Source organism: Melopsittacus undulatus, chromosome 4 (genome assembly GCF_012275295.1).
Source record: "Melopsittacus undulatus isolate bMelUnd1 chromosome 4, bMelUnd1.mat.Z, whole genome shotgun sequence".
Classification (NCBI taxonomy): domain Eukaryota; kingdom Metazoa; phylum Chordata; class Aves; order Psittaciformes; family Psittaculidae; genus Melopsittacus; species Melopsittacus undulatus.
In genome coordinates, this window is record NC_047530.1 from 27181594 (window position 1) to 27207260 (window position 25667).

A 25667-nucleotide genomic window follows, 5' to 3' on the forward strand; every position below is an offset into this window, starting at 1 on the left:
TGTTTAGATCTAGAAGAAAAATGTTCTGTAATGGAAAGGAAAGCAACCTTTGCTTTCATTACTTGGGCCAACTGCTTTTCTGTACTGAAGGTAGAAATAAATCCTTGCAGCTGGAGGAGAATAAATTTGGCTGCAAAGAGCAGCCCTAAAAGTAGGCAGAAAGAAAATAACACTCCATGCAGCAGATCCAAATGGGGATGAGGGATACAAAAAACCTAGAAGCAAGCCACAAGATAACAGTTTAATAAAGGATCATGTTTCAGTGTAGCTGGAAAGATTAAGAGTAAAGGCAAAATAAACCCCAACCCTTGATATGCCTCCAATCATGCATAAAAATGTGCTTTTAATTTGTAACACTATAGCATTTGAAATGCTTCCTGGGTTGTGAAATTTAACAAGAGCTATGTTGCTTTAGGCTGAATCTGTTTTGGTTTTGCTTAAATTACTGAGCCAAACACAATGTGTGGAGTTTAAACTCAATGCATCATTTATGCACTAACATTCTCCCTGGTTAATGCTTTCTAACTATAAACTCACTATCAGTGGGAAGTGATTAAACCATCCAATTATTTGTCCACTACATTTAACTATTTTTCATCACCTTTCAGGAACTACGTGAACTCACTTCTGCATGCACGCTTCTCCTGTGTGACTCAGCCAAAGGAGAGCAAATGCCACCAAACTGCTCTCTTCTTGTATGTACTTGCCAATTAGGGTCTCAAAACCATTTAAGACTTTGGGAAGTATCACAATATATTTGGGGTTTATTCAACAAAAGTAACAAGCTTTGCAACAGGATATCACACCCTGTCAAGGTTTCAGGGATATATGGTACAGTACCTTCATAGATCTATTGAAGTATTCGTGAAAACACACGTAAATCACACTGTTGTTCATTAATGCTTCTTCCACACAGCTTCAGAAATACATCAATTTAGGTTATAAGAAAAGCAAAGACAAAGGAACTAAAAACTGCTAGTGAAAAATACAGTCCTTTTTCATATATTTTGCCACACACTAGAACATGAAACATAAAAGGGAGCCCTGATAAGTCCAGTTTCCTGGGTTCAGAGTAGCAGTCATTTTTTCTCCTTCTTGGTAGCTGGTGCAGTGCTGTGTTTTGACTTTCAGGCTGGGAACAGTGCTGATAGCACCTATGTTTTGGTTACTGCTCAAATGTTTGGTTTGTACAAGGACTGTCTAAGCCTCATGGTCTGCCAGGGAGGAGGGGAGGCCAGGAGGAAGGAGAGACAGGACACCTGACTCAGGCTAGCCAAAGACGTATTCCATACCACAGCATGTCATGCCCAGCATGTAATGGAGAGTTACCCGGAAGGGCTAGGACTCTGGGGGTTGGAGGAGGTAACGGTGGGTGCTCAGTCGTGCACAGTGGGGTGAGTTATGGGTCGGTGGCTGGTGAGGTGTCGTATTCTCTTCACTTGTTATTTCCTTTATCATTATTATTCTTATTGGTAGTAGCAGTAATGATTTGTGTTATACCTTAGTTATTAAACTGTTCTTATCTCAACCTGTGAGAGTTACATTCTTTGGATTCTCTTCCCCAGCTCTCCAGGAGCTGGGGGAGAAAGGGGGGGATTGAGTACACGAGCTGAGTGGGTGGGTTTAAACCACAACATCCAGTGTTACAGCTGATGGTTTAGATTAATGACTATTAGAATGACTATTAGTAGGCAACTGATATGATCTTCAACTCTTATACAAAATGCAGGTAAAAGGATCTATACTTGGTTAGATACTCAGAGGAAAAGCCTGCCTGGAAACCCCAACAGGTCTAGAAGTAAATGCTGGTAAAGCAGTATTCTTAACTGATAGGTATAAATATAGTAACCCATCACTCTTCCAGAAAGCACAGAGCAAGCTGGGGACCATAAAATTGCAGTCCAGAATCACTGCCAGAAAGCCCAGGGTATTGCTCACATGTTATCATGCTTGTAACTCTGACTCCCTTGCTTATTTTAAACTATTGTCAGAATATTATTCTAACAGCAGCATTGTTGTTAAGGCCACAGAAATTGAATTTGCTGACAGTGACCAAAAAAATAGCCAAAAAAATTAAGACAACATAAGGCCAGATTCTGATTGGAGCTATACTGTACACATGCATTAACCCCAGTGACTTCAGAAACTACACAAGGTTGCTAAAATTAGCATCTTGCCCATAGCACTGAGCAAATTAGAAACACACAGACACAGATGAAAGTAGAGATAGGAGCTGAGAGCAGCAAGATACTGCCCTCATGAAGTCTTTGCTGTGTTGCTGACAAGCAAAAGGAATTTGGGAGTAAAAGCCATTCTATCCCAACCACTCCCCAGGAACCTGAGCAGGAGGGTGCCCAGGTGGAAAGTATCTTTTAACAAAAGAAAGGGTAATAGTGGACAGCTCAGGAAGCCTTTTAAAAGGAGGGACAGTGAGTCTGCCTGCCAGGCAGGTTTTTGCAAGATCTTGTCATTCTATTTATAACACCACATGCCATGTTACATTACATCACACCACAGGAGACACACATGACGTACAATAAAACGCATTAGAAATATTGAGTGTTCTCTCAAGAATTAATGCCCACACCTCACAATAGGAGCTTAAAGGTAAATTTTCCAGGAAGGATATGAAATTCTCAGGCAAAAATTTGTAACCTAAGGAGTTCACTTTCACATTCTGCCGGCTCAGCACTTGAAAACTCACAGCATCTACCAGCACCTTTCTCTTTATGTATCCCTTTTCCATCACCACTTTTTTAATTTCTTCAGCATTTATTCTTGTCTTTTCCTCTGAGAACAAACTTCAGCATAGTTTTTCCTATACTTACTGTGTTTTATCTCTCTATCTACCCAGAAGTTCATTCAAGCATCCTACTTTATATCATTAAACCAGAAAGTCACAAGTAACTCTCCAGCACACCTCTGGTGTCTCAAGTGTTCCACATGGAGCAATCCATGGGCTTCACTGCACCCAGGACTGGGACTAAACATAGCTTTGGACAGCCTGATCTCATTAGGCCTGTTTTCAGGAGACAGAGTGGATGATCTCTGGAGGTCACTGCCAGCTTGAGTTATGATTCTATGATCCTCAATATGTTCCCTGATGATGTAGGTACCATTTACCTGCTAAAGGCACTAATACAACAGCCACATGTATCAGCTAAGTTATTTACAGTATTTGCTTTAGTTTGATTTATTGGGGTTGAAGTTCTCTTAAAGTAGAATAGGCAACACTAGTAAAGACTGACTTCTACAAGTATTTGCTCTTCGCAGGAGGCTGACATTGCTAAAAATGAGAATGAGTCCGAGGGCTTATTTAAACTTCTGAAATCTGCAAATATCGACTGTAAAACAAGACCAGGAATTACATGGAGGAAGAGCAATAGCTGCATAAAATACATCCCAAAAGAAACTTTAGGATCCCTGAACTGGTATAGAAGTGAGAAAAGACTGGAATCAACAACTGAAGGATAGATGTGACATCTCCTAGGGATTATCCACATATATATATACAGACTTTGTAAGGAAAAAAAGCCAAAATCAAAGATAATCGTATATTTAAAAAAAATAATAATTTTGAAATCCTTAGGAGATTAAGCATGAAAATCCTTATTAAAACAAGTTTAGAATAAAGTACTATATGAGCTTGCCTTTGAAGACTACCTCACGGCAAATATGCATAGTAGCACTGAAGAAAGATTTCATTAGATGCTCACAGTTGTTATTCACCAGATTCTGTAAGCTTGACATTATAGATTTGTTGGTATTTGTTTGCTATAGTATTTTTGAAGCTAACCCTATTTTCTGTAGCATGTCAGAGATTGTCCTGGATCAGAGTCTCCATTTCACTTAAGAGGCGGAAAAAATGGAAGAAGTAGAAGTTTTTGCATTAATTTAGCAAATGGGATAAGGTTGCTAATACTGCAACATGAAGAAAATTTCCATAAGAAAAGAGAAAAGCAAGCCAGCACAAAGTTATGCAAGGAAAAACAAACAAGGAAATCAATTTTAGAGATACTCTGGTAAAAGCAGCAGCAAAATTTCACTGGCACTTTCAGAACATGTGGTATTATCTGTATTTACTTTGGTGAGTCTAGTAGCCAACCATCAGACTCAGCTCTCAGTGCTTATTTAGTTAGCTGTCTGAGATAAGCAGCATTTAGTGTGCAGTGTTTGTTGATTCTAAGCATAAAAGGATATCATCTCTCCACTTCAGTTAATAGGATTATATTTGCTGGGCAATTTGCAGTGTGTCAAATGGCACATTGAAGTCTTTAATAAAGAAACTGTTTAGTCTCCAGATTTTGAGTCACAGTCACAGAGTTTTTTGCCCAGAGCTTGTATTATGGAAATATAAACAAAACGTTTGGCTGCTGAGCAGAGCAAGTGAAAGTAGCTTTGTAATCAGTTTGTTTTAAATTTGAGCTGTCTTAAGCTATACCTGCTTACATTATGTGTTGCCCAGAAAGGTATCCAAACAAAATAAATGGTGTCCCCACAATGACAGGATTATGACAGCTTTAATGAGGAAATGCCCTGGCTCAGTGCCAGTTGCCTGGACCTTTCCATTGCATCAGGCCTCATACTGTGAGTTCACTGGAGTGGAAGAGCCCCAAGGAAATTATGATCCATTGCCGAGTAAAGCATTAGACTATAGTGAAAATTCAGAAAAGTGCATTGAGTCAAGACTAATTCTTTATCTTCCTCCTGTCCTCTATGCCTTACAAGTATTTTGGAAAAAGACATGGGAAATTCAGAGGTACTCTGGAATAAAGGCTAATATTTGTACCTAAGGCCATACAGCCATTATTGTTTGTGCAGCAAATGCTGCAGCAAGACGGTGCTGTTTAAAGAAAATATTCAAGACTGCAAACTACTGCCTGTGTCTCCATCCACATCAGTATTTGAACCTGCTGAAGATCCTTTCAAAAAGCTAAATCTATAAACTCTAAACAGACGTGAAGGAGATTATGTAGGTGCCTGCTGCATTTTCAGATCTGCACTCCGTTATTTCACTAGCAGGTGGATGAACACAGATGAGTAGAAACAACACTACCTCTTCCTGCTTCTCCCAGTACCAGTTTCACCCAAAGCACACACTTCACGCCACCAGACCAGATGGAAAGCACTGGCCAGTGGAAAAGCCGTTCCCAGCCAGACTCCTCATCCCTCCAGCTCCCTGTGCACTTTTCTCTGAGACAGCCCTGCAAACAGTGCTGAGCATCCCTGACCTGCTTTCTAAAAGCTGACCCACTGTCACACTAACTCACAGCTGAAATTTTTAACCAGCTAATAAGACTGCTAGCAACAGGAGGACACTACTTCATGGCCCACAAAGCTAGGTTTCCTAGAGGACAGTGAAACACTGTTCACCCGTTACTGACTGGGGGCTTTCTTGGTTTTAGTGTTCAAGGAAAAGGGAAGTGCTCAGCAAAATACACCACAGCTCCCCATCAACTACATTTTTTTCCATTAAAAAAATTTAAAAGTTAAGTAGGAATGTTCCTCTTTAAATCTCTTCACTATCAACAAGAACTTACTTGCAGCAGGATGCCCTACAAATTCATACAGGTTTTTCTGTTTATATCCCTCTTATTCAGACACATCTGATCCTTCCACTGGTACTTGTATGGGGGTAAATCAAAAACTGAGTTGCTTCTAAAACTCTGGGTGAAGGCCCTATCTAGAAATCCCACTTTCAAAAGAATAAAAAAAAAAGACAAAGAAAACATACCACCAGCAGTGCAAATAGAACAGCACACAGTACTTGCTTTCCAAACGATAATATGAATTTCATGACTCTTTCATCTAGATAGTTAATTTTACTAGGTCCACCAGTTTCATCTTACCCCTCCTAAAGTAACTGAATTCATGTTGCCATGTCTTGTAAGGTGGCAATTCTCAAATGCAATTGCCACCAGCCTGGTAACAGGACCCTCTGTTCCCCCAGGGGCCTGGTGCATAAGCAGCCTCTGCTCTGGCTCACTGCAAGAAGTCGTAGCACCACAAACAGTACAGCTCTCCTGCATGGAAGAAATTCCTGGACAGCCTGCACAAGATTTTTGCAGCAAGCATCCCATCCCATTTTCTTTTAGGGTGTAACTTTCTCATCCTGACAGAGGTCACTACTACTGTATGTTAAAACAACAATTTGTCACACATACGTGACCTCAGCTGGTCTAGGCTTCACCTATTCACAGCTGCTTACTCTACAGCTCTCTCTTTTTAGCCAGGCAGAATTTCTTCTCATTCACAATAAAACAACATACCTAAAATACACATTTCCAGCTTTCCATGCCCTCTGTCTCCTGGGGGAACCCAACAATGGAAATTTTGTGTTTGCTTTTACCCTGAACCATCAGGTCTGAATACAGCTCTGAGATCTTGCACAGGTTGCTTTCATACCCTTCTTCCACATACACAGACTGCAAAGTAAGAAAGCATACAGCATGTCTTTCCAAAGGGGAGAAAGAAGTAACAAACCCAGCCTTTGCAGTGGAGCTCACCACCACTATTCACCTTTGCAATTCATCAGAGTAAAGAGCTGAAAGGTGTCTTATGCAAGGGCTATTGAGAAGCATTCTCCTTGTAGAGAAGCTTAGTGCAACCTTCTGCTTTATGCTCACATCCAGATATGACAAGAGATTAAGAAAACTGTCATTGCCAAGTTTAGCAGTTTTGCCTGAGCTCTGTCCCCAAGAACGAGGGACGATATTAAAGTCTGCCAACTTGCGGGGGAACAAAAGTTCACAGGATGCTTGAACAACTGGAAGCCTTCTTCCCATTGCCATGTGTGTTTTAACAGAGGTTATCAGCATAAATCTTTGAATTATTATTTATCTTGATGGAAGTTCAGTTTGCTACTGTTTGTTTTTCAAGGTTTGCATTTCTATCAAACAGCTTTAAGTGTCATTGAGTCAGGAATACACAGAAAGTGAAAGGATCAACACGGCCTTAACCTACATCCACAGGGTCCTAAAACAGATTAAAAACTTGCTTTTCTTCACATTGCTCTTGCACAACAGAATCTGCCTAGCTGCTTGTCATTGGCTACAAATTAAATTATAGGATACATAAGTGGTATTTTTAGTTATTACAATTGCCATAGAAATTTTAATAGCAATAATTGTTATGGGGAAAATGTTGAAGCAAATAGGATTCAGATTTTTTCGATTAACAGAGAAAGCATACACTGGTTTAATTAATCTTTGTCAGTCAGTGAATAATCCATGACAAGGTAAGAGAACACACTGAGCTGCTGGAAGGTTTTTCCTCTAACCAAGCCCAGCTACATCTTTGTGAGAGGCTGCTTGCTTTTCCCCAGCATCTTCTACACCTACGCATGTAATTTAATCCTGAGTCTCCCTTTTAAGGCAGTTCATCTTCAGTACCCTCCTAACAATTGACAATTGACTTCATCTCATGTGTGGTACAACCAGCAGAGAGCAAGGACATTCTGTAGGAACACCATCCTACAAGGACAAGAGCTGATGGAGTTTCCCCAACAGCTGCAGCGTGTGTTGCCTCTGGTCAGGGAGACATGGCTACAGACATAAAGCTAGTGAGCTGTGTGGACCAGTGACTAATAGCAAGCTGAACTCAAGCTAGAGAATATTTCGCCATGACTAAGTACTACTTCAACAGGAAAATAAACCTTTATCCAGAACCACCCAAAACCACCTGTTGGTTTAACATGGCTTCCATCACAGAGCAGGATTACTCTGCAATAGGAAATGGGAAAGGAACACTGTCCCCATTTTGGGACCCAGTCAAGCTACATGGCAAGGTTCTATTTGCTAATGAAGCTGCAAGCAGTTATCGTCTGGTACATGTGCAAAATTAAAAAGATACATAAAGCCTGAGCTTTTTAACTGAAGCTGATACTTTTACCCTCTTGCAAGTGTGAAGTAAAAAGCATGCATGCATTTGATTGACTGATGGCAACCTCAGGAAGCAGTTCAGCTGGACATCTGAGGCAGCGCTCAGGGTGCAAAGCTAAATGGGGACAGATCATGGGTCACAGAGAAAACCCACAGGCAAGGAGAGACCCCAGCATAAATTTCTCACATCTTCAGTCATTATTCTAACAACAAGGTCTCAGCTTCAGATTTGAAGGCACCTTTTAAACAATTACGACACTGACAGTTTTTATTAGGTTATTACTCTGAGGGGTTTATGTTGCACTTTTTACTGAATCAGTGCTTCCAATATTATTCTTCTGGACAGCAACTGATGTTTTCATAGCCAACAATAGCTCTCAAGGTCTCTGAAAAGCCCAAATATTTATTGATATATAAAGTTATGGCTGCAAAGTACATTTTAGTGTTTCATGATCCAAATAGTCCATAATCTTTTTCTTACTTCTCAAAATACAGCACAATACAAACAGCATATGAATTTGGAGAATATTAGGAATGAAGACCTTTTCATTACTTTTATGTTATTGTTTTTCAGTGGGTTTTTTTAGGTTTAATCCTCCTGTAAGCATAAGCAGTATATGTTTGCTCCCTGCTATATATGTTTAGGACTTGGAACAGCCCAGCTCTACTCAAATCTCCTTTCTTAAATTATTAGCACTTTCAGGAAAAGAAGTTCATAGACAAGGGAAAAACAATCTCCTGGATCATTTTCTGTCCCAAAACATTGAAATAAATGTAGATAGAGAAAGCATTCAGTGTTGCACACTAAACCACACAGAGCAGAGTCAGGAACTCAGATCCCACATACTAAAATCATGGGCACTTACGTAAAGGGATAACAGTGACAATGATAAGCAATTTGACTTGGCTACTTAAAACATTATAACTTGTATACGTATAGGCAAAAACTTACCACCCGGCAAACCTACTTGAGCATTTTCACTATTCCACCTCTTTCTCCTTTAAGCTTTACCTCAGTCCCCTGGATATTCAGCCCAATGATCTACCATAGGAGAAATCCCAGCTTGCCCAAGTGGTAAGCAGACATTTAGTACAGGACATGACAGCCATTTTCAGAAATGCTTACAACCACCCTGAGCATATTTTTATTATTAAAATCACTACATAACCTCACAATGACAGTCTTCTCTCTGCTATTTTTAGACCTGGAGCTCTTCAGGTGGGAATAGAAGTTACATAAGGCCTGGCAAAAGGCAATTCCTGGCTTAATTTAAATTGCATTGTAGATTTATTTGTAAATGCCAAAATTACACCTGACCTGTCACACTCTGCATTTTCCCACCTGTCATAATCCAGGCTGCAATTTCTGCAGGTGACAATACATCAGAGGAACAGTCCAAAGCCACATGCTGCTCTGTTCCAAGCATACGCATTGTCCCACATCTTTGGATCATTGCACTGAAGAGCACAAATCAGGAAAAAAATGGCTAAAAGCAAGAAAGGGAAAATTATAAATATTGTAGCCTTCCTAAATACCTTTCAAGTATGAAACTTCCAGAGTTAGACACTGGTGTAAATCCAAACACTAGTGTATCTTAGAACCCTGTTTTAACAGAAGACAGAAAAATGATAACTGGACTTAAGTCATAGCTTCAGCCTGAGATGGGTTATCCTACTGGCCTGGTCTTCAGACGCATGTGTTTGCTATGTCCTACCTGTAAGTCAGGAGGAGAGATGGCATGATCATCATTTCTTGTGATCACTGTGGTTTCTTCTGAGAGAAGACTTGGGTACTCCTCCCCCTCTACTCTGCCTTGGTGAGGCCGCATCTGGAATATTGCATCCAGTTCTGGGCCCCTCAGTTCAAGAAGGACAGGGAATTGCTTGAAAGAGTCCAGAGCAGAGCCACAAAGATGATGAAGGGAGTGGAACACCTCCCTTATGAGGAGAGGCTGAGGCAGCTGGGTCTCCTTAGCTTGGAGGAGACTGAGGGGTGACCTCATCAGTGTTTACAAATATGTAAAGGGTGGGTGTCAGGATGATGGAGCTAGGCTTTTTTCAGTGATATCCAGTGGTAGGACAAGGGGCAATGGGTGTAAACTGGAGCATTGGAGGTTCCATGTGAACATCAGGAAGAACTTCTGTACTGTAAGAGTGACAGAGCACTGGAACAGGTTGCCCAGGGAGGTTGTGGAGTCTCCTACACTGGAGATATTCAAGGCCCACCTGGACAAGTTCCTGTGTGATGTACTCTAGGTTACCCTGCTCTTGCAGGGGGGGTGGACTAGATGATCTTTCAAGGTCTCTTCCAACCCTTGGGATTCTGTGATTCTGTACATAGGGAGGGAAGGAACTCCCTCATGGTCCTGGCCCTGGGGCTTAGTGAGGAAAGTAGTCCTGCCCACATACCAAGGCAAACCCCATGTTGGCTTTATGTGGGCTGATCAAACACAGGACAACCTGATCTACCATGGCACTGAAACAAGTCCTGTTTGGAGTGACAGTCCAGTCACTCATCAATGAAATAGTTGCTTTGCTGTGAGATTACACAGAAGTGTTCAACTCAAGCTTCAGTTAGATCTTGCTTTTAAACAGGCTACAAAGACTTCAGTAGCACTGTGGTTATGACTGATAATATTTTCTTCCACAATCAGCTCTTAAATTTGTGAAATAAAGATCCCTGATAAAGAAAAAAAAAATGGAAAAAAGCTTTGAAGAATTCCATGAGGAAAATTTAAAGAGATATTCACACCAGAAAAATCCTTCATCAGAGGATTACCTGCAAGGTGAGTAATAACTATCCTGCGTTCAGAAATTAAAGGTTGGATATGACTATAGGGATGTGTTTAAGAAGTTCAGATGGAAAACAAGTGCTGACAGTAAAGAGATATAACTCAGATGAGATGGTTTCAAATGGGCCATCTGGCCAACAGAGGAACAGATGTGGCAACTGCAAAACCTGAAGACAGCTCATTATAGCACATCACAACTGAGACTATAACTTAATTTCCAGCCCTCCTTGAGAAAGCTTGCCCAAACACACAGAGCCCAGGCAACAGCTACTCTGATCAGCGCTGACACAAGGCAGCTCTGGTGTTGGCTGCTTATCAACAGTGTGGGAACTTGCAAGGTAAAGGCAGCAGCTGTCTCGGCAGGGGCAATCTGTCAGGGTGCCTGCATGGCATCACCACAGTACTTCCATGCAGATTTGAGCTGAAGCAGGGCTGCAGGCACCAGCACTGCACTACTAGAGAAAGCATCTGCCACAGGTGCTAGGAAGATGATAAGCATTTCTATAGGCAGAGGCTGTTTCACCCTTGCTAGCTGAACTCAGTGATTATAGGTAGCCACCAATGCTTTGGTTCACAGCTAACATTTTCATTCTCTCACTTCTTTCACCTCCACATCCCTTTTTATGCTACAGTATGGCCAACAAGGAGGTTAGAAGGAAAACATTCAGCAACCTCAAGGCCATGACTTGTATGGAATTCACTCTTATTTACATTATGAAGGCATTAAATCATAGCTACCTGAATTCTTACAGCATATATGCTCTGCTACACTGGAAGATTCCTTAACAGACACATTCACGATCTTCAATAATATAGTATGGATCTGTCCCCCTTCCCCCAAATTTCTTTCCAGCTCTGATGCCTGGCAATCAAACTTAAACACATCGTATAGCATGTACTTAAATTTTATCTCTTTGTTGGATTGTTTTTTGTTCATGCCTTTGGGGGTGCTGTTTTGTTTAACCAGAAGAGAAAATGTTGTTTCATTCCTTTTCTTGGCAAGCTGGAGAATGAGTTGGGGGTGCAGGGAAGAAAAGAATGAAGAAATTAGAGCCCAAGGTTTTCTGCTGTGGGGTCACACAATAAACAATAAAGTGCTACACACATACACAAAACATTTTAAAAGAGCCTCTAGAAATGAAACCATACTGTTCCCAAATACTAAATCTTAAAGAAGATGGAGAAAAATTCCTTTTCCTCCAGCACTGAGAACCAGTTTTTACCAACAGCAAGAGGTTGTTTCTAACACCATTTGTTTCCAACACCATTTGTTTCCCATGTTTAATGAATACATTGGATCTCTGCTCCAGCCTTTACTGTAGTTGAGTTTTTTAAGAAGGCAGGTTAGCATGCATTTCTATAACTACCACTCTTACGTCCTCTCACACTGGGAACAGGGTATGGAAAAGCTGGGATATGGGGCAGGCTGTAGCTGATAGCTCCAGAAGCCAATTCTCCTTCACAGAGGATATTAGTAATCACACTCCACCTCAGGAGCCACAATATATACCTCACTGTTTATTGATAACCATATTTTCATTATTATTGGAATAATAATCACAATTATTATTATTGTAATTACCAAGCTACTGACTCCATTTCTGTTTTCCTGCAAGTGGATGATTTAGTTTTTACCTTGCAGATTAACCAGTGGAGAAAGTGAATCTTAAATACCCTTGAGCAATTGTGTGATGAAATTCTGTTGTTCTTATTTGTAGTTTCTTTTGCCTTGACTGTTCTTTCTTTACAAGTTTTAATCTCCTTGGATGCTCTTCATATTTTATTTTTTTTCAACTCCAAGCATTTCTACTCCTCCATCAATTTTTATTACAGGTAGGTTTTACACCTTTTTCTGTCCAATTCAAATGCATAATGCATTAGCTTGGTTGAAAACTTCTGCAAGTTCTCCAAGACTGAACAATGTTTAAAATAAACTGTTTTCCCACACTAGTCAGCCCAGCAAATTTAATGACTCAAGCACTGCAATAACACAGTTTTAAATAGACTGCTGAAATATTAATCTTAGCATTCATTATTCTTTCACTCTGCCTCTATTGTTAGACATTTCTTCTCATGCCATCCAATGTCCTCTCTGTCTCTGTTTCAATATCCATAGCATTACATGTTGGGAGAGCTCTGTGTTTTAAAACTCACTGTGTTCCAGAGGAACACATTTGTTATTCTTCACATGAATCCAGTTTCATTTGAAACTTCTGACCTGTCTTTCAAAAATCTCTTATTCAATTTTAAAAGATCTATTTATATTAAACTTTGTGACACTGTAGGTATCGTTGGTAACCAATCTGTAGTGTTATCTTTTTTCCTTGGGCTTGTTGCTCCCCTGGTTGTTCTGCCAAGTCACAGAAAAGTAAATGAGCCCCTGAGCAATTCCCCTGCTACAGGCAATGCATCAAAATGAAGTGAAGGACACTGAAATGGGACAGCAAACATAAGCAGTAATATTGAACCACTGGCATTAGAAATTAAGAAAGATACTATTTAAAGAGGAACTTTGTTCAGGCACTCTTTTGTAAAAGTTTTAAATTATATCCCAAAATGGATTAGCATTTAGACTGAGTTTAAATTGGTTATTTGTGATATAAGATCATAGAATCATAGAATAGGGTTGGAAAGGACCTTAAGATCATCTAGTTCCAACCCCTCTGCCATGGGCAGGGACACCTCACACTAAACCATGTCACCCAAAGCTCTGTCCAACCTGGCCTCGAACATACCACAGATGGAGCATTCACAACTTCCCTGGGCAAACCATTCCAGTGCCTCACCACCCTCACAGTAAAGAACTTCTTCCTTAGATCCAGTCTAAACTTCCCCTGTTTAAGTTTTAACCCATTACCCCTTGTCCTGTCACTACAGTCCCTAATGAAGAGTCCATCCCCAGCATCCCAGCATCCCTATAGCCCCCCTTCAGATACTGGAAGGCTGCTATGAGGTCTCCACGCAGCCTTCTCTTCTCCAGGCTGAACAGCCCCAACTGTTATTTAATACAGTTATTTAATACATAAATATTGTTAAGTTTGTAGAATAGAAACATGTTTCTATGTTTTTGTATCATCTACCTGATTTAGTCACAGGATTATAAATTGCCCATGAATATGTTAAGACTAGAAATGAGAGGTCTTCAACCCACCCAGGGAGACAGATTCTGGAACATATTCACAACTGGGGAAGAGGGAAGAAAAAATTTCAGTAGCTAACTTAAGGCATAGACATATTTGCAAGAGGAAAATGGCAGTTGCCTCCGGCAGCAGGACTCCAGGTTTGGCAAGCAGGAAAACTCTCCTGCTCCTGGTGGTCCTGTCCCTGCTCTTAGCAAGATCATACTTGGTGCAGCAAAAGCAGTAACTGCAACACAGCATCCCTTTGGATGCACTACATTATTATCACCCTACATACCTATTACAGACCTAAGGAGTTCTCAGTATCTTCCTCAAAAAGAATGTTCCACATCTTAGCCATTCTTTCAGGAAATTCATCTTTTGCTTTTTAAAACTAGACCACACACACACACACACAAAATACCGCGAGCCCGCCAACCACAAACAATTGAAACTAGGTTAGAAAAAGCAGATTGCAGGCATAGGGGAGTTTTAGCTTCACACTACTATTAACAAAGATAGACTTCATTCATGCATGCTGCTCTCAAGCATCCTTTGGCTCAAGTTGAGCTTCCCAGAATTCATCCAGCACGAGCCCTATGTCCTGCTTCAGGCATCTTTTCCTGGGTATAGACACAGCATGGCGATTCTAGTCTTCTCTGAAAGGCTGAATTTCAACCAAGTTTAGTGTGAGCAAGACCTGACCTTGACCTGCAAATTTAATCCCTAGAACAAATAAGAGATTCCTGATCACTGCTTCGCTATCTCAACAGATGTTCTTTCCTTTCAGGAATAGGCTGTTTGATGATTTCTAGTTGAGAAAATAAAACAAAAAAAAACCTAACAAAAACTGAACTAAACCAAACCAAACAAAAAAAAAACCAAACACAAACAAAGAAAAAAACAAACCACCAACCACTATTTTTAGCTACTGAAAGGGATGCTTAAGATTCCACTATGCTTTGGTGAGATGCATGAAAATATTTCCTCCTTTTCTTGGAATTTTATGACCTACACAGGAGGAAGAAAATTGTAAGATTAATGCAGTAGAGTGTTACTTTTTCCTGAATTGCTTACACTCCACACTGCAGTCAGACACCTGAAAACAGAAAATAAAGACATCAACCTATTAGCAAAAGTCTCTTCTTCCAGATTCAGCCATCCACCTTCTGGCATGGCAGGACCATGGAATAAAATGGCTGCACTGGATTATTTTGGTCAAAGTTATCGACATCCATATTTTCCCAAGAGTAATTTTATTACCTCTGCATACAGGTTTTATAATAACCAGAAGGCACCAGGAAAGTTCCATGTCTAAAAAAATTCAGTTCACATCAGGCAACCTGATAGAAAACCTAAGGACTCTTTGTATCATTTATAGAGGTGGCTAATGGGAGGGAGGAAATAATACAGACTTAAAAAAATTGAAGATAGAAAGGTACACTTAAATTTTCTAGCCACAAGCAGTCCAGCTCAGTTTTGCTTTCAGTCCACAATTATCTAAGACCTCATCTCATTTATATGATAATAACTTGTCTCATGTCAACTCAACAAGCAGAGATAGCATCTACACAGCCCGGGCTCCTTGAACACTGTGGCTGGCTGGAGCCTCCCTGTGTGGGCGGATGGACCTGGCTAAGAGCACCAATTAGACTTGCCAATGAGCCAGGCCTAGCAGTGCTGTGAGGAGCATAACAAAGGCAGTGAATTTCTTCTATGAATTTAACTTAACTCTGCAGTTTTGCACACACTGGGCACGAAAACATTTGGAGAGAGATTTGTTCACCCAGGAAGAGGGTAGTTACTGCAGCAGTTTGGAAAGAACTCAATAAAGACCTCAATAAGGAGCAGAAAAATATCATGGCAAGGTTCAGAAATTATTCCAAGATGATTACTAACAGCTGTAAAGCTGCCTTTTCTCTAAAATTCTAATTAAATACAGATAAAGTGAGAAAAGAGTCCAAAACAAATCTGGACTTTAATGAGAGATAAAGACTTTGGTCTTCTTCAATTTCAGATGTGATTACTAAGGGATGTTTTATTCCCTTACCCAAGCAGAGGAGGTACATGGACCTCTGGGTTCCAACCAACCCTACCAGCTCTCAGATGTATTTAAAAAATAAATGAATAAATACAAATTTGAAGTAAACTAAGTAGCAAACATCAAGACAGAACAAAGATCTGTAATGTAAATCCTTGTACAGATAACAAACCTCACATCACTCTCATTATTGGAAGCTTGGCTACTCTAACATGCCCTTTCTCAAAGAAATTAACTGTGATTTTGCTCATAACCCATTATCCATTCTGAAGCACAAAAGAACATTTCATTTCAACAAGTAATTTCCCACCACAGTGAGATTCAGAGTACCAAAACTCCAATCACTGCACAGTGGGTTGTGTTTTATTGACTTTAGTCATCAAGTAGATACTTCCAGCACACCCAGAATACAAAAGGCTCAGTTTAAGTTAGGGGTGTCAGTCAAAACGTATCTTCACAGAAAACCCAGCAGGACATGGTTTGCAGATTATGCTTTCTAAAAAGGTTCTGTGCCTCCTGCTACAGGAGTAAGTGTGAGTGTATTGTAACACATTGTAATGCTTTTTTCTCTCCCAGAAGAAACAGGTGTGTTTCAGGAGGATCAGGTCTGTGGTCACCCCTCATCCCCTGACAGAGTATAGGAAGGGGCAGCCTGATCAGGCTATTCTGCTGATGGAGCATTGCAAGTCAAGTGTTTCAAGGACACTGATTAAAAATGCTTTCAATTCAGAAGATTAAGATTTATATGGAATTTGCTTATCATATTTAAATATAACACAGCAATTTGCATCAAAATACTATCATATACACAGTATTGCTGATGTGAAAGAAATGATTTAACACCAATATTTTTGTGGATGGTGGTATTCTTTACACAATGTTACACATGAATGCCTTAATCCCTACTACATCATGGTAAACCCTGAGTCCTAGAGTCCAGAAGAAAACTCTCTCTTGCCATTCTTTGTTTCTGACCGTCAGCGAGGGTTCAGTTTGCCTCCATCTCCAAGCCATCTCTGCAGCTACATGTGCTTCAGGTGCACATTTAGAATGCCAAATTAAGGTTAGCAGTTCAGAAAAGCTCTGAAGGGAGTCTAGTAATTTTCCCTGTAAGCCCAGATTTGCTCACCATCCCAGCAACAACAAATACCATTTCCACCCTAGCACAATCATAATATTCCCAGCCTCAGTCGTATCACAGGCTATAGGGAAATATTATATCATAGACTGCTGCACTGGGACAGAGGGAAGTCAGTGTCAGGGCAGAGGGGATGGAAATACCTCTATGAAGTGTGTATATAAAGATGCTAGCCATCAAAAGACAAGTCAGCTTTGGCCAATATGAAGTAGCCTTGGGAGAAACATTTGAAGAGCAGACAAAATAAGAAATTGTTTTCCCTTAGTTGATAGAAGCAGAGCTGATTTTGTAGGCACAGATCAGAAGGTTCAGCTTTTAGGCCTGAAAACAGAGGATTCAGCCTCCTGCCAGCTCAGGAGCCAGAGAAAGATTTTTGATAATGAGCATCTGCAATCCAGTCCATCTTTTTTAAAAAGTAAAAATAAAACAGAAGCAGGCATAAAACTGCTTATCAGTTGAGAGGAACAACATCAACAATGACTTCTCAGTATTAATAAATTCTGCCTCCAGAGTTTTCCCAGAAAGCTTAATAAATGTTTCATTGTGTTTCATTCTGAGAAGCTATCCAAAAGAAGACTCAAAATCTTGAGAAAAGATTAAGGAACAGTTTAAAGTGCAAGGTTTTGAAAAGCTGATAGCTATGAGAAAGCATTAGTGTAATATAGCTCTGATTGCATCAAGCATGGAATAGCTAGGAGAGAGATTTAATGAGCTCGACATCCAACGTAGTGCTATTAAATGCTTCTCAAACATACTAGGGTAATATGCCAAAAACACTGCAACCACCACACCATAGTCTTCAGCAGAAAGAGTATCACCTCAGCAGAATTTTACACACATACACATATCCAACATGGGTAGATTAGAAGACAAACTATCACACAATGTCCATGTAAGAGAATCTTGTATCATCGAAAATGTCTCACTTCTGATTCCTCAAGCACAAAATGAAAGGCCAGGAGCTCAGGGCAGAACCAAAAAAAAAAAAAAAAAAGACACAGCATCTTACAGTCTGGGAAGTTAAAAAACAGTGAGGATAAATAAACCTCATTTGAAGTTGTAATGAAAAGCTCAGTCTCTAACGGCCCTAAATGAGTATGTTCACACACACTAGTAAACATTTTAAATATGTATTCAAAGTCCTTCTGGAGTCTAATGCTCCTCTGATGACTGGAGCCGATTCTCCTCCTCAGTAAATAGTTCAGTAGTAATTTCTTGCCCTGGAAGAGAGATGAACAGTGGACAAGGCTTTAGGTAGTCACTCTTTTCTCAGAGATTTTGGCCTCAATTTTTACTTTGTTGGGAGAGCTTTCTGCAAAACAGGAAGTGGCATAAATAAAGTTTAAGTGTTTGTATTCGGAACTGTGGTTTAGAATCAGCATTTTCTGACCTCTGTTCTATTGTTGGAAGAAGAAATTGCTGATTGCATGAAAAGAAAACCCAGCAAGATAATTTATTCCGGATATTGCCACAGGAGAGTAATTTTCTTATTCAAGGGCAAAATACTGTGTTGTTCTAGCTGTGGCCAGAGAGGTTCATCCTGTGATACAGTGTGCTGTATCAGATACCTGGGAGTGCAGATAACCAGAAATTTTATCTAAAGTACAGGTGTTCTTTGGGTATTTAATGTTAGCACAAAGATGTATCTAGGTTCCGAAGAGCAACCTGATTAGGAGTGAGACTAATAATAATAAAGCACTCCAAAAAGAGGAGGCAACTCAAGCTTCCTCCCCTCTAAAAGCAAACATTTTTAAACCAGAGACTTCAGAACAGGGTAAAATCACTCCCAGATTAATTCCACTAACTCTGATGGGTCAGAACATAGTTTGTCCTAACAGACCATTAGGCATGAACAAAACCCCATGGGAACCTTTTGGATCAGATCCTAGTAAGGGACACTGGACTGTTCTTCATACAAAAAATTAAAAAAAATTTGGGACTTGAGCCAAACGTTCTCAAAATTGCTTTTGTCAGATGACTGTATAGATCAACGTTGTCTCAAACACCACTTACATTCCATAGGGTGAGTCAGAGACAGGAAACTGAGCTTGTGCCAGGCACCATTTGCATTTGACCATGGGAGGCCTTGAGCATAAACAAAGTAAGTAACAAGGATGTTGGTTATCCAAACTACAAAGATAGGATTGTTCTGACCCCCTGTACAAAACTGATAAGCCTCCACAGGAATATGAAAGGATGACTGGAGGATGAGCTGACTCAAGAGGATGGAGTCAGATGGCAGACACCATGAAATAAAGGACAACCACCATCTGGCAGACCCTAGAGGGAATCCTAGCATTGGAACTACCAAAGTGCTCCCTAAGCTATGCCCATCATTATCATAGTAATGCCTCTCTACGCTTCATATTAAAAATATGGATAACACCCCAAAATAACATGAACATAAAAGTGCAGGGCTCAGGTCAGAGGGAGAGTTCCCACCATCAACAATACCCTGGGTGAAGAGGACCAACAAGACATACTTCTCTATCCCTTTCTCTCCCTCTCCTCTCCTCTCCTCTCCTCTCCTCTCCTCTCCTCTCCTCTCTTTTTCCTTGAATATTGACTAGATCTAAGAAAAACATGTGGCACGGGACTTGCTGATCTAGTCAGAATAAATATTGTTGAGTTATATCTAACCATATGCCTTCTGTTTTGTATTAATAAATCATAAAACTGACTAGCTGGTGTTGTTTCATCTTAGTTCAGTACAAGGGTATCACGAACTTGGTCCTTGGTCCCAAAGGGAGGGAGGTTGTCCTAAATGAGTTCTTTCAGGTCACAACTCAAGGAGAGGAAGCACTGAGTCCAAAGCAAGTCACAAAACAGAAACCTCTTTGAGTCCACCTGAGCCTTCCTCCCCAGGCAGGAAAATGCCAACTCAACAAACTTCTCTGAAAAACTGAGCTATTCACAGGCATTTGCAAACTACTGTGACATGATACTGCAAAATACTAAAACCACCCTGAGAGACACACTGCTGAGATATATACACACAGACCAAGAGAGAACTACTCTAACAGAAACAAGATGGTCAGAGGCATGTTAAAAGACAGATAAGTTTCAGCAGACAGTTTGGAACTACACTGTATATCTTCCCCAAAAAAAAGGCTTTGTGCACCCCTAAAATTAGGAGGAAACCAAAGACTTAGGAGGAAGTAAAAGACAAGATATCCCAGAGCCACACCTCATTCACATATTTTTGCAAGCTTAAGAGTATTTGGATTCACCTTGTTTCTAACCAACTTCAGGAAAAAACTTATTTATAGACAACATATTTCACAAATAACTCAAAAGAAGCAAACAAAAAATTTAACTTTGTATTATTTCACAAAGAATTTACCTCTTAAGACGGGAAAACAACAATGATCTGTTTTGTTCAGAGCTTTCTCCACAGGTAGTTTCTTAGCCGCACACCAAATCCGTATTGGTGACTCCCTTTTGGTTGTGATCTTGGCACTAGAAACAAGAAAAACAACAAAATCCTTCAATCTGGAGGCATAATACTTAAGACCTAAAGTTTGAAACAGACCCATTCAAGAACTGTAAGTGAAAAAAAAAACAACTTTTGAAAAAAAGTAAATAAAAGGTAGTATTTATCTCAGAGCATCTTCTAATGAAACACCTTTGTGCAAGGGAGACTGCACACACTTGCAGCTGCTGCATTTTGTAACTAGAGGCTATCATCAGTTAAATCCCAGAAATATCAGACATATCCAAACCCCACATTTGGCAACTTCTCTCCCTAACATTTCCATTTTATCCCACTTCATATCAACAGCAAGGTGGACCATACCCATCTTTCAGGGACTAAACAAAATTCTACTGGTTCTGATAAGAACTTCTGTATGTTGCCTCATTAACTGCATGTATCTGCATCACCTGCTGTTTCCCCTGAGGTACACAGCTAAGGTAATTCAGTATAGCCTTAAGCCCTGAAGAGGGGTAGCACTTTACACCAGCTGAACCTTCAGCCTGGCTCCTCTTTGGCAGCAGCAATCTCTTTTCATGCACTTACACCTGCAACTGCCAGGATACCACAGAGGGGTGCTCCTCTGCCAGCCACATTACCCCAGGATGGGCTAGTTTTGCCTGTACCAGTTGCTCTTCTTGTAGCCAGCAGCTGTGAGAGAGCAGAACATGGACAGATGGAGGAGGGCAGAGGGGCTGGAGATCCAGGGGAGAGCAACTATATTGCCATATTGTTTGATTTTGTATTTTACTCAGACAGGCTTTCCCCCAGGAAATGCTGACCTTTCAGCTGGACCTTTCTTTGTGTATTGAGGGTAGAGGACAGAGTGATAGACACGGTGTTGGGATACTACATGTCCCTATCTGATGTATTTTTATGAGTGAACAGGCTCAGAAAGATTCTTGTATTTTTTAGGGGACAAGCATTTGTGAAGAATTTCTTGCTGGAACTTCATACACAGAACACCAGTGAAATCCCATGTGGATACTGCCTGTGAGAACTCACACTGAAATAGAGGCATTTAGGATCTTATGGAGGTGATCAGAGGAGTATTGTTTCATGACAGAAGGCTAGAAGAGTTGTCTTGCAAGGTAAAAGAGATTGAAAGAATTGGAGTCTGTAAGGTATCCAAGAACTACACACCAGAAGAGGAAAAAAACCTATTTAATTTAAAGGAAATATTGACATAAAGGTACTGGATGCAAACTTACCACAGACATCCATCCTGGAAACTATAAAGATTCCAGTTATTCAAAGGATTAAGGCTGGGAACCCTCTTCCCAAAAGTCATCTTTTAAAAAAGGGAAATGAGGCACAGAAAATTAAGCCCTCTATTGAAGATCATACAGAAAGTTTGCATCAGAAATGGAAACCAGATACCAGAGACTTAAATCCAAGGCCAGGTCTTTTAAAACAAAAACTATATTCTTATCAGGGAGGGTCAAATATCTTGAAAAGATGGTTTTGTGAGCCAAATTTTGCAATCCAATATAGGTGAAGTCAGAAAAGGAAACTAATACAAGGAAACAGATTAGATTTTTATCATATTAATAAACTCAATGAAAAAAAAAATTATTAGTCATATACCAGCACTGCGAATCTTTGGAGTTGTTAAAAAAATATAATTCAAAGTAGAGATTTGCATTTCTGACACAGAGCATTACCTCAGGATGCTGCTGAATTAATCAAGATGTTTATGGGCAGTCTTTTCCTTCTTTTGCATAGCAGAAGAAATAATTTGTGGATACCCCACTGTATTCTATTATTCTGGGTTGTTCTTTTTGTTTCCTTTTAAATTTTATTGTTGGAATTATCAATACAGTCATGCCTTCAGGGAATAACGTCCATGCTTGTAAAGTTCAGTTATAAGCAAACAAGCTTAGACACTTCTCTTTCTTCTAAACTCCTTTTGATTTGGAATTATCGCCTTAGTGTAATGTGTTTTTTTCCTTCATGCAGTCCTTGTCAATCTGTTGACCTGCCTTTTCTTTCTAAGTGTCACAAGAAATCAATGAGGATTTCCATTCGGGGATTGCCAAGAGTGTTTCCCTTATTATCAGTTTCATTGCCATGCCTATTTTATCTCAAGCCCTATGCACTGCTCGCTTTGTCATATTTCTCTAAATCCAAATTCCAGTACCAAAATCCCACATTTGTTATTTCTTAGTTAATCCTCAGGTACTCACATATGTAAAGAAGAGATGTATTGGCTGTTGAGGAGTGAAGATTTTTAAAAGTGGTATTTGTTTGGTTCCTCAGGTCCCCATTGCCTCTCTTTGCCCTGGGAACAGGGACCATGTTCCTGCTATAAACATGTTGTCACCATCTACAGGAGGGAGATGGTGACAGAGGGTCACGCACTCTCCCCTGTGCTCCTTCATGCTCACAAGGATGTGCACTTCCTGTCTTGGGGACCTGGATTCCCAAACAATATTAAAAATGCAGTCCTAACCTTCTTTTCCCCTCGGCCTTACATGAGGCAGAATCTTTCACATTTTCAGGTGCCCTAACTTTGTAAAATGTCACCATTCTTCTTAGTTTCTGATTCACACTCAAGTTATAAAGTTACCTTTGGAAAGAGCAATCTACTCTGTGCTCCCATCTTGAGCTCTCAAAACTGGAACTAGAGGGTTCACTTGATTTATCCAGTCATCAGTGTGCTGGACAATATTTGAAAGAGAAGCAGGAGTGCATGCAGGCAGTTTTTACAGGAAACAGTTGGTCCTCGATAGCCACAACCACACTATATTCTTAGCATCTCTGCAACCAGCAGCAGAGCATCTCTGTCCTCCAGCAGCAGCTACCAGCCATATTTCCAGCTTCCCACAGTTTGGCCTGAATGGTGCCATCTTACCACTTTTTCTGGACTTTTTTTCACACAAAACCAAGACTCTTTATTTCCCCCTTTTCCAATGAAATTGAAAGACCAGCTCCTCGCATTGATTCAGTGCAATTGGAATGTCAATTCCTCAACATAATGCAGTCTTAATGGTGTAGGCATATAGCTAAAAAAATGGGACTTATGTTATCTAGACATATAATTAAAAAATTTGATCTTGGGTTACTATGGAAAAGCTGGAACAAATAAAAGGGCCTTCTAAAAGGTTAGGATGACCTGAGAACAACACTGACTAACAAAAAGAATTCATATCTGGGGAGAAGGTTTTGGCCTTGTGAGGCAGATTAAGAAACAGGGCTAACAAATCTCTAATCAGGAAAAACTATCCTTGAAGATTGATACATGGACGTCATCAAGATATGACTTGGACATGTCAGCACAACATGATTAGGGTGTCCTTTAGATGAACTATTCTCATTATACCCTCATTATAATACTAAAACCCACACCTACAGGTCAAAAGACCCTTCCTTGAATTAAAAACTACAGCAGCTTTGCAGGAAAGAAAAAAAAAATGAGAAGAAATACATCAGTATTAAAAAGACTTAAAGACTCAGACTTTCAAGAGATATTTAAGCAGCAATAAGCCATGGAAGAATTCTGGCATGACATTCACAGCACCCACACACATCAATATAACTCTACATAGGTGGCATATGTTTCTGCTTCAATAAGTATCTTGCATGAAGTTCTTAGGTGATTTGGTGCATTGGTTTCAGACAGTGGTGCTGAACATAAACTTTGCAAGTCAACATGTGATACCGTCAGAGCATCCTTACAGCTGCATAGCTTTGTCTTAACACAGAGCAGAAGCTACTGGGAACTGCTTAGACCTCAAGCCTCTTCCAGGGAGTCAGATTGCACTGGGAGGTATAGGACTTGTGTGTGTACATGATGGCAGGAGGGACAACAAGAGCAGCTTGCCTGAAGCACAGGGGAGGGAGAGCCCCATGTCCTCCACTAGTCCCTGGTAACTTCAAGCTGTTCTCACACACACATTGTGCAAGTGTAGAAGCCAATTTTGCATCGCTGTCTGCAAAACCTGGCATCATGCTGGTGTAGTGCCACAGAGGTAGAGCTCCACTGCTCGCCTTGAACTGAGAATTAAACACCATGCTGGGAACTGCCATCGGGCATGCTGAGCTGTCACTCTTCAAAGGGCTTGGATTGTGTAAGCGGACCAAGGGAATCGCTAAACCGCAGACAATGAAAACAACTTTAAATGAGAAGCTAAATGAAAGGAAAAAAGTTGTCAAAATGTCAAGGTTAATGTTTTCATAAAACTAACCAGGGAACGGCTAGAGGGTGTGAGTGTAAACCTTAATTAAAACATTTAAAGTGTGAATACAAAGCTAACTTCAGTCTAGACAGTCAATAAATCTATCCTCCTTACTGAAACACTGGTCTTTTTGGTACTTCTGGTCAATATTCTTCCTTATCCCTGCAGTTGTATGTAACTTTGAAACTCATATTCTTGTCTGTCAAAACCAGAGGAGCTCCAAAGAGCAGGACCCCAGCCTCTGTGACTCCTGCTCTGTGTTCTCCTATACCCTGGCTGGGCCAGCGTCTCTGCTCCCAGCCTGAGTACAGCTCTGGGATGGGAAGCAGCCTCCAAGCACACACACCAACTCAGAGAGTGATGAATCTCTGGTCCCACCCTTAAGCTGGACCATAGTGGGTTCTGCAGAGGACCTCAGAGGTGCTTTCCTCCATCTGCAAGTGCCACAGCTCTGCCCAGGCTCTAGAGCCAGCCCAGAAGAGAGACACCTCCTTCTCTTACAGCCTGGCAGTGGCTCTGCTATTTGGACAGAGGCAGCAGAAATGGAGTCTGCAGTTTCTCTGGGAAAGCCTGGCCCCAGTAGGTCTCCAGCAGATTTTAAAAGCTCAGTTTAAAGAGCTCTGGGATCTTGTTTCCTTGCATTTTGTTAGTGGTCATCAGCATCCAGAGTCAGAATTGTCTATAAATTACCTATTCAGCCACATTCCTGATCTTTCAGGCAGTTTCATTCTTCAAGTAAAATTACTTTTAAATTGATTTTAAGAAAGGAAAAGGAAATGGTAAGAACTCTTTGTGATCTCAATTTGTTTATTAGTGGCTCAGTGCATAACTACACTTTCACATACTATCCTTCCTGGTGAATGCTAGAAGGAACATATGCACACTATGAAAATACACAGGGCATTTGCTCTTTCTTCCTTTTTTGCTTCCAAATGTTGCTCATACTTACTTGTGTGCAAAAGTGGAGTTTGGTTAAACTGTCAAGGATTTAGTGGAATTGTCATACCTTTTGTTTAGACAACCAAACCTCCCTAGATAGTCTCTTTT

General features: G+C 40.4%; 1 protein-coding gene across 1 annotated transcript in view; it reads right to left on the reverse strand.

The window, feature by feature from the left end:
• Window positions 1–25667, reverse strand: part of LOC101877838 (uncharacterized) — a 164816-nt gene that overhangs the window by 117200 nt on the left and 21949 nt on the right. The window contains exon 3 of the mRNA XM_031049439.2: window positions 20314–20429. Coding sequence (XP_030905299.2) covers window positions 20314–20429 — 116 coding nt within the window. The remainder of the gene's footprint in view (window positions 1–20313; window positions 20430–25667) is intronic.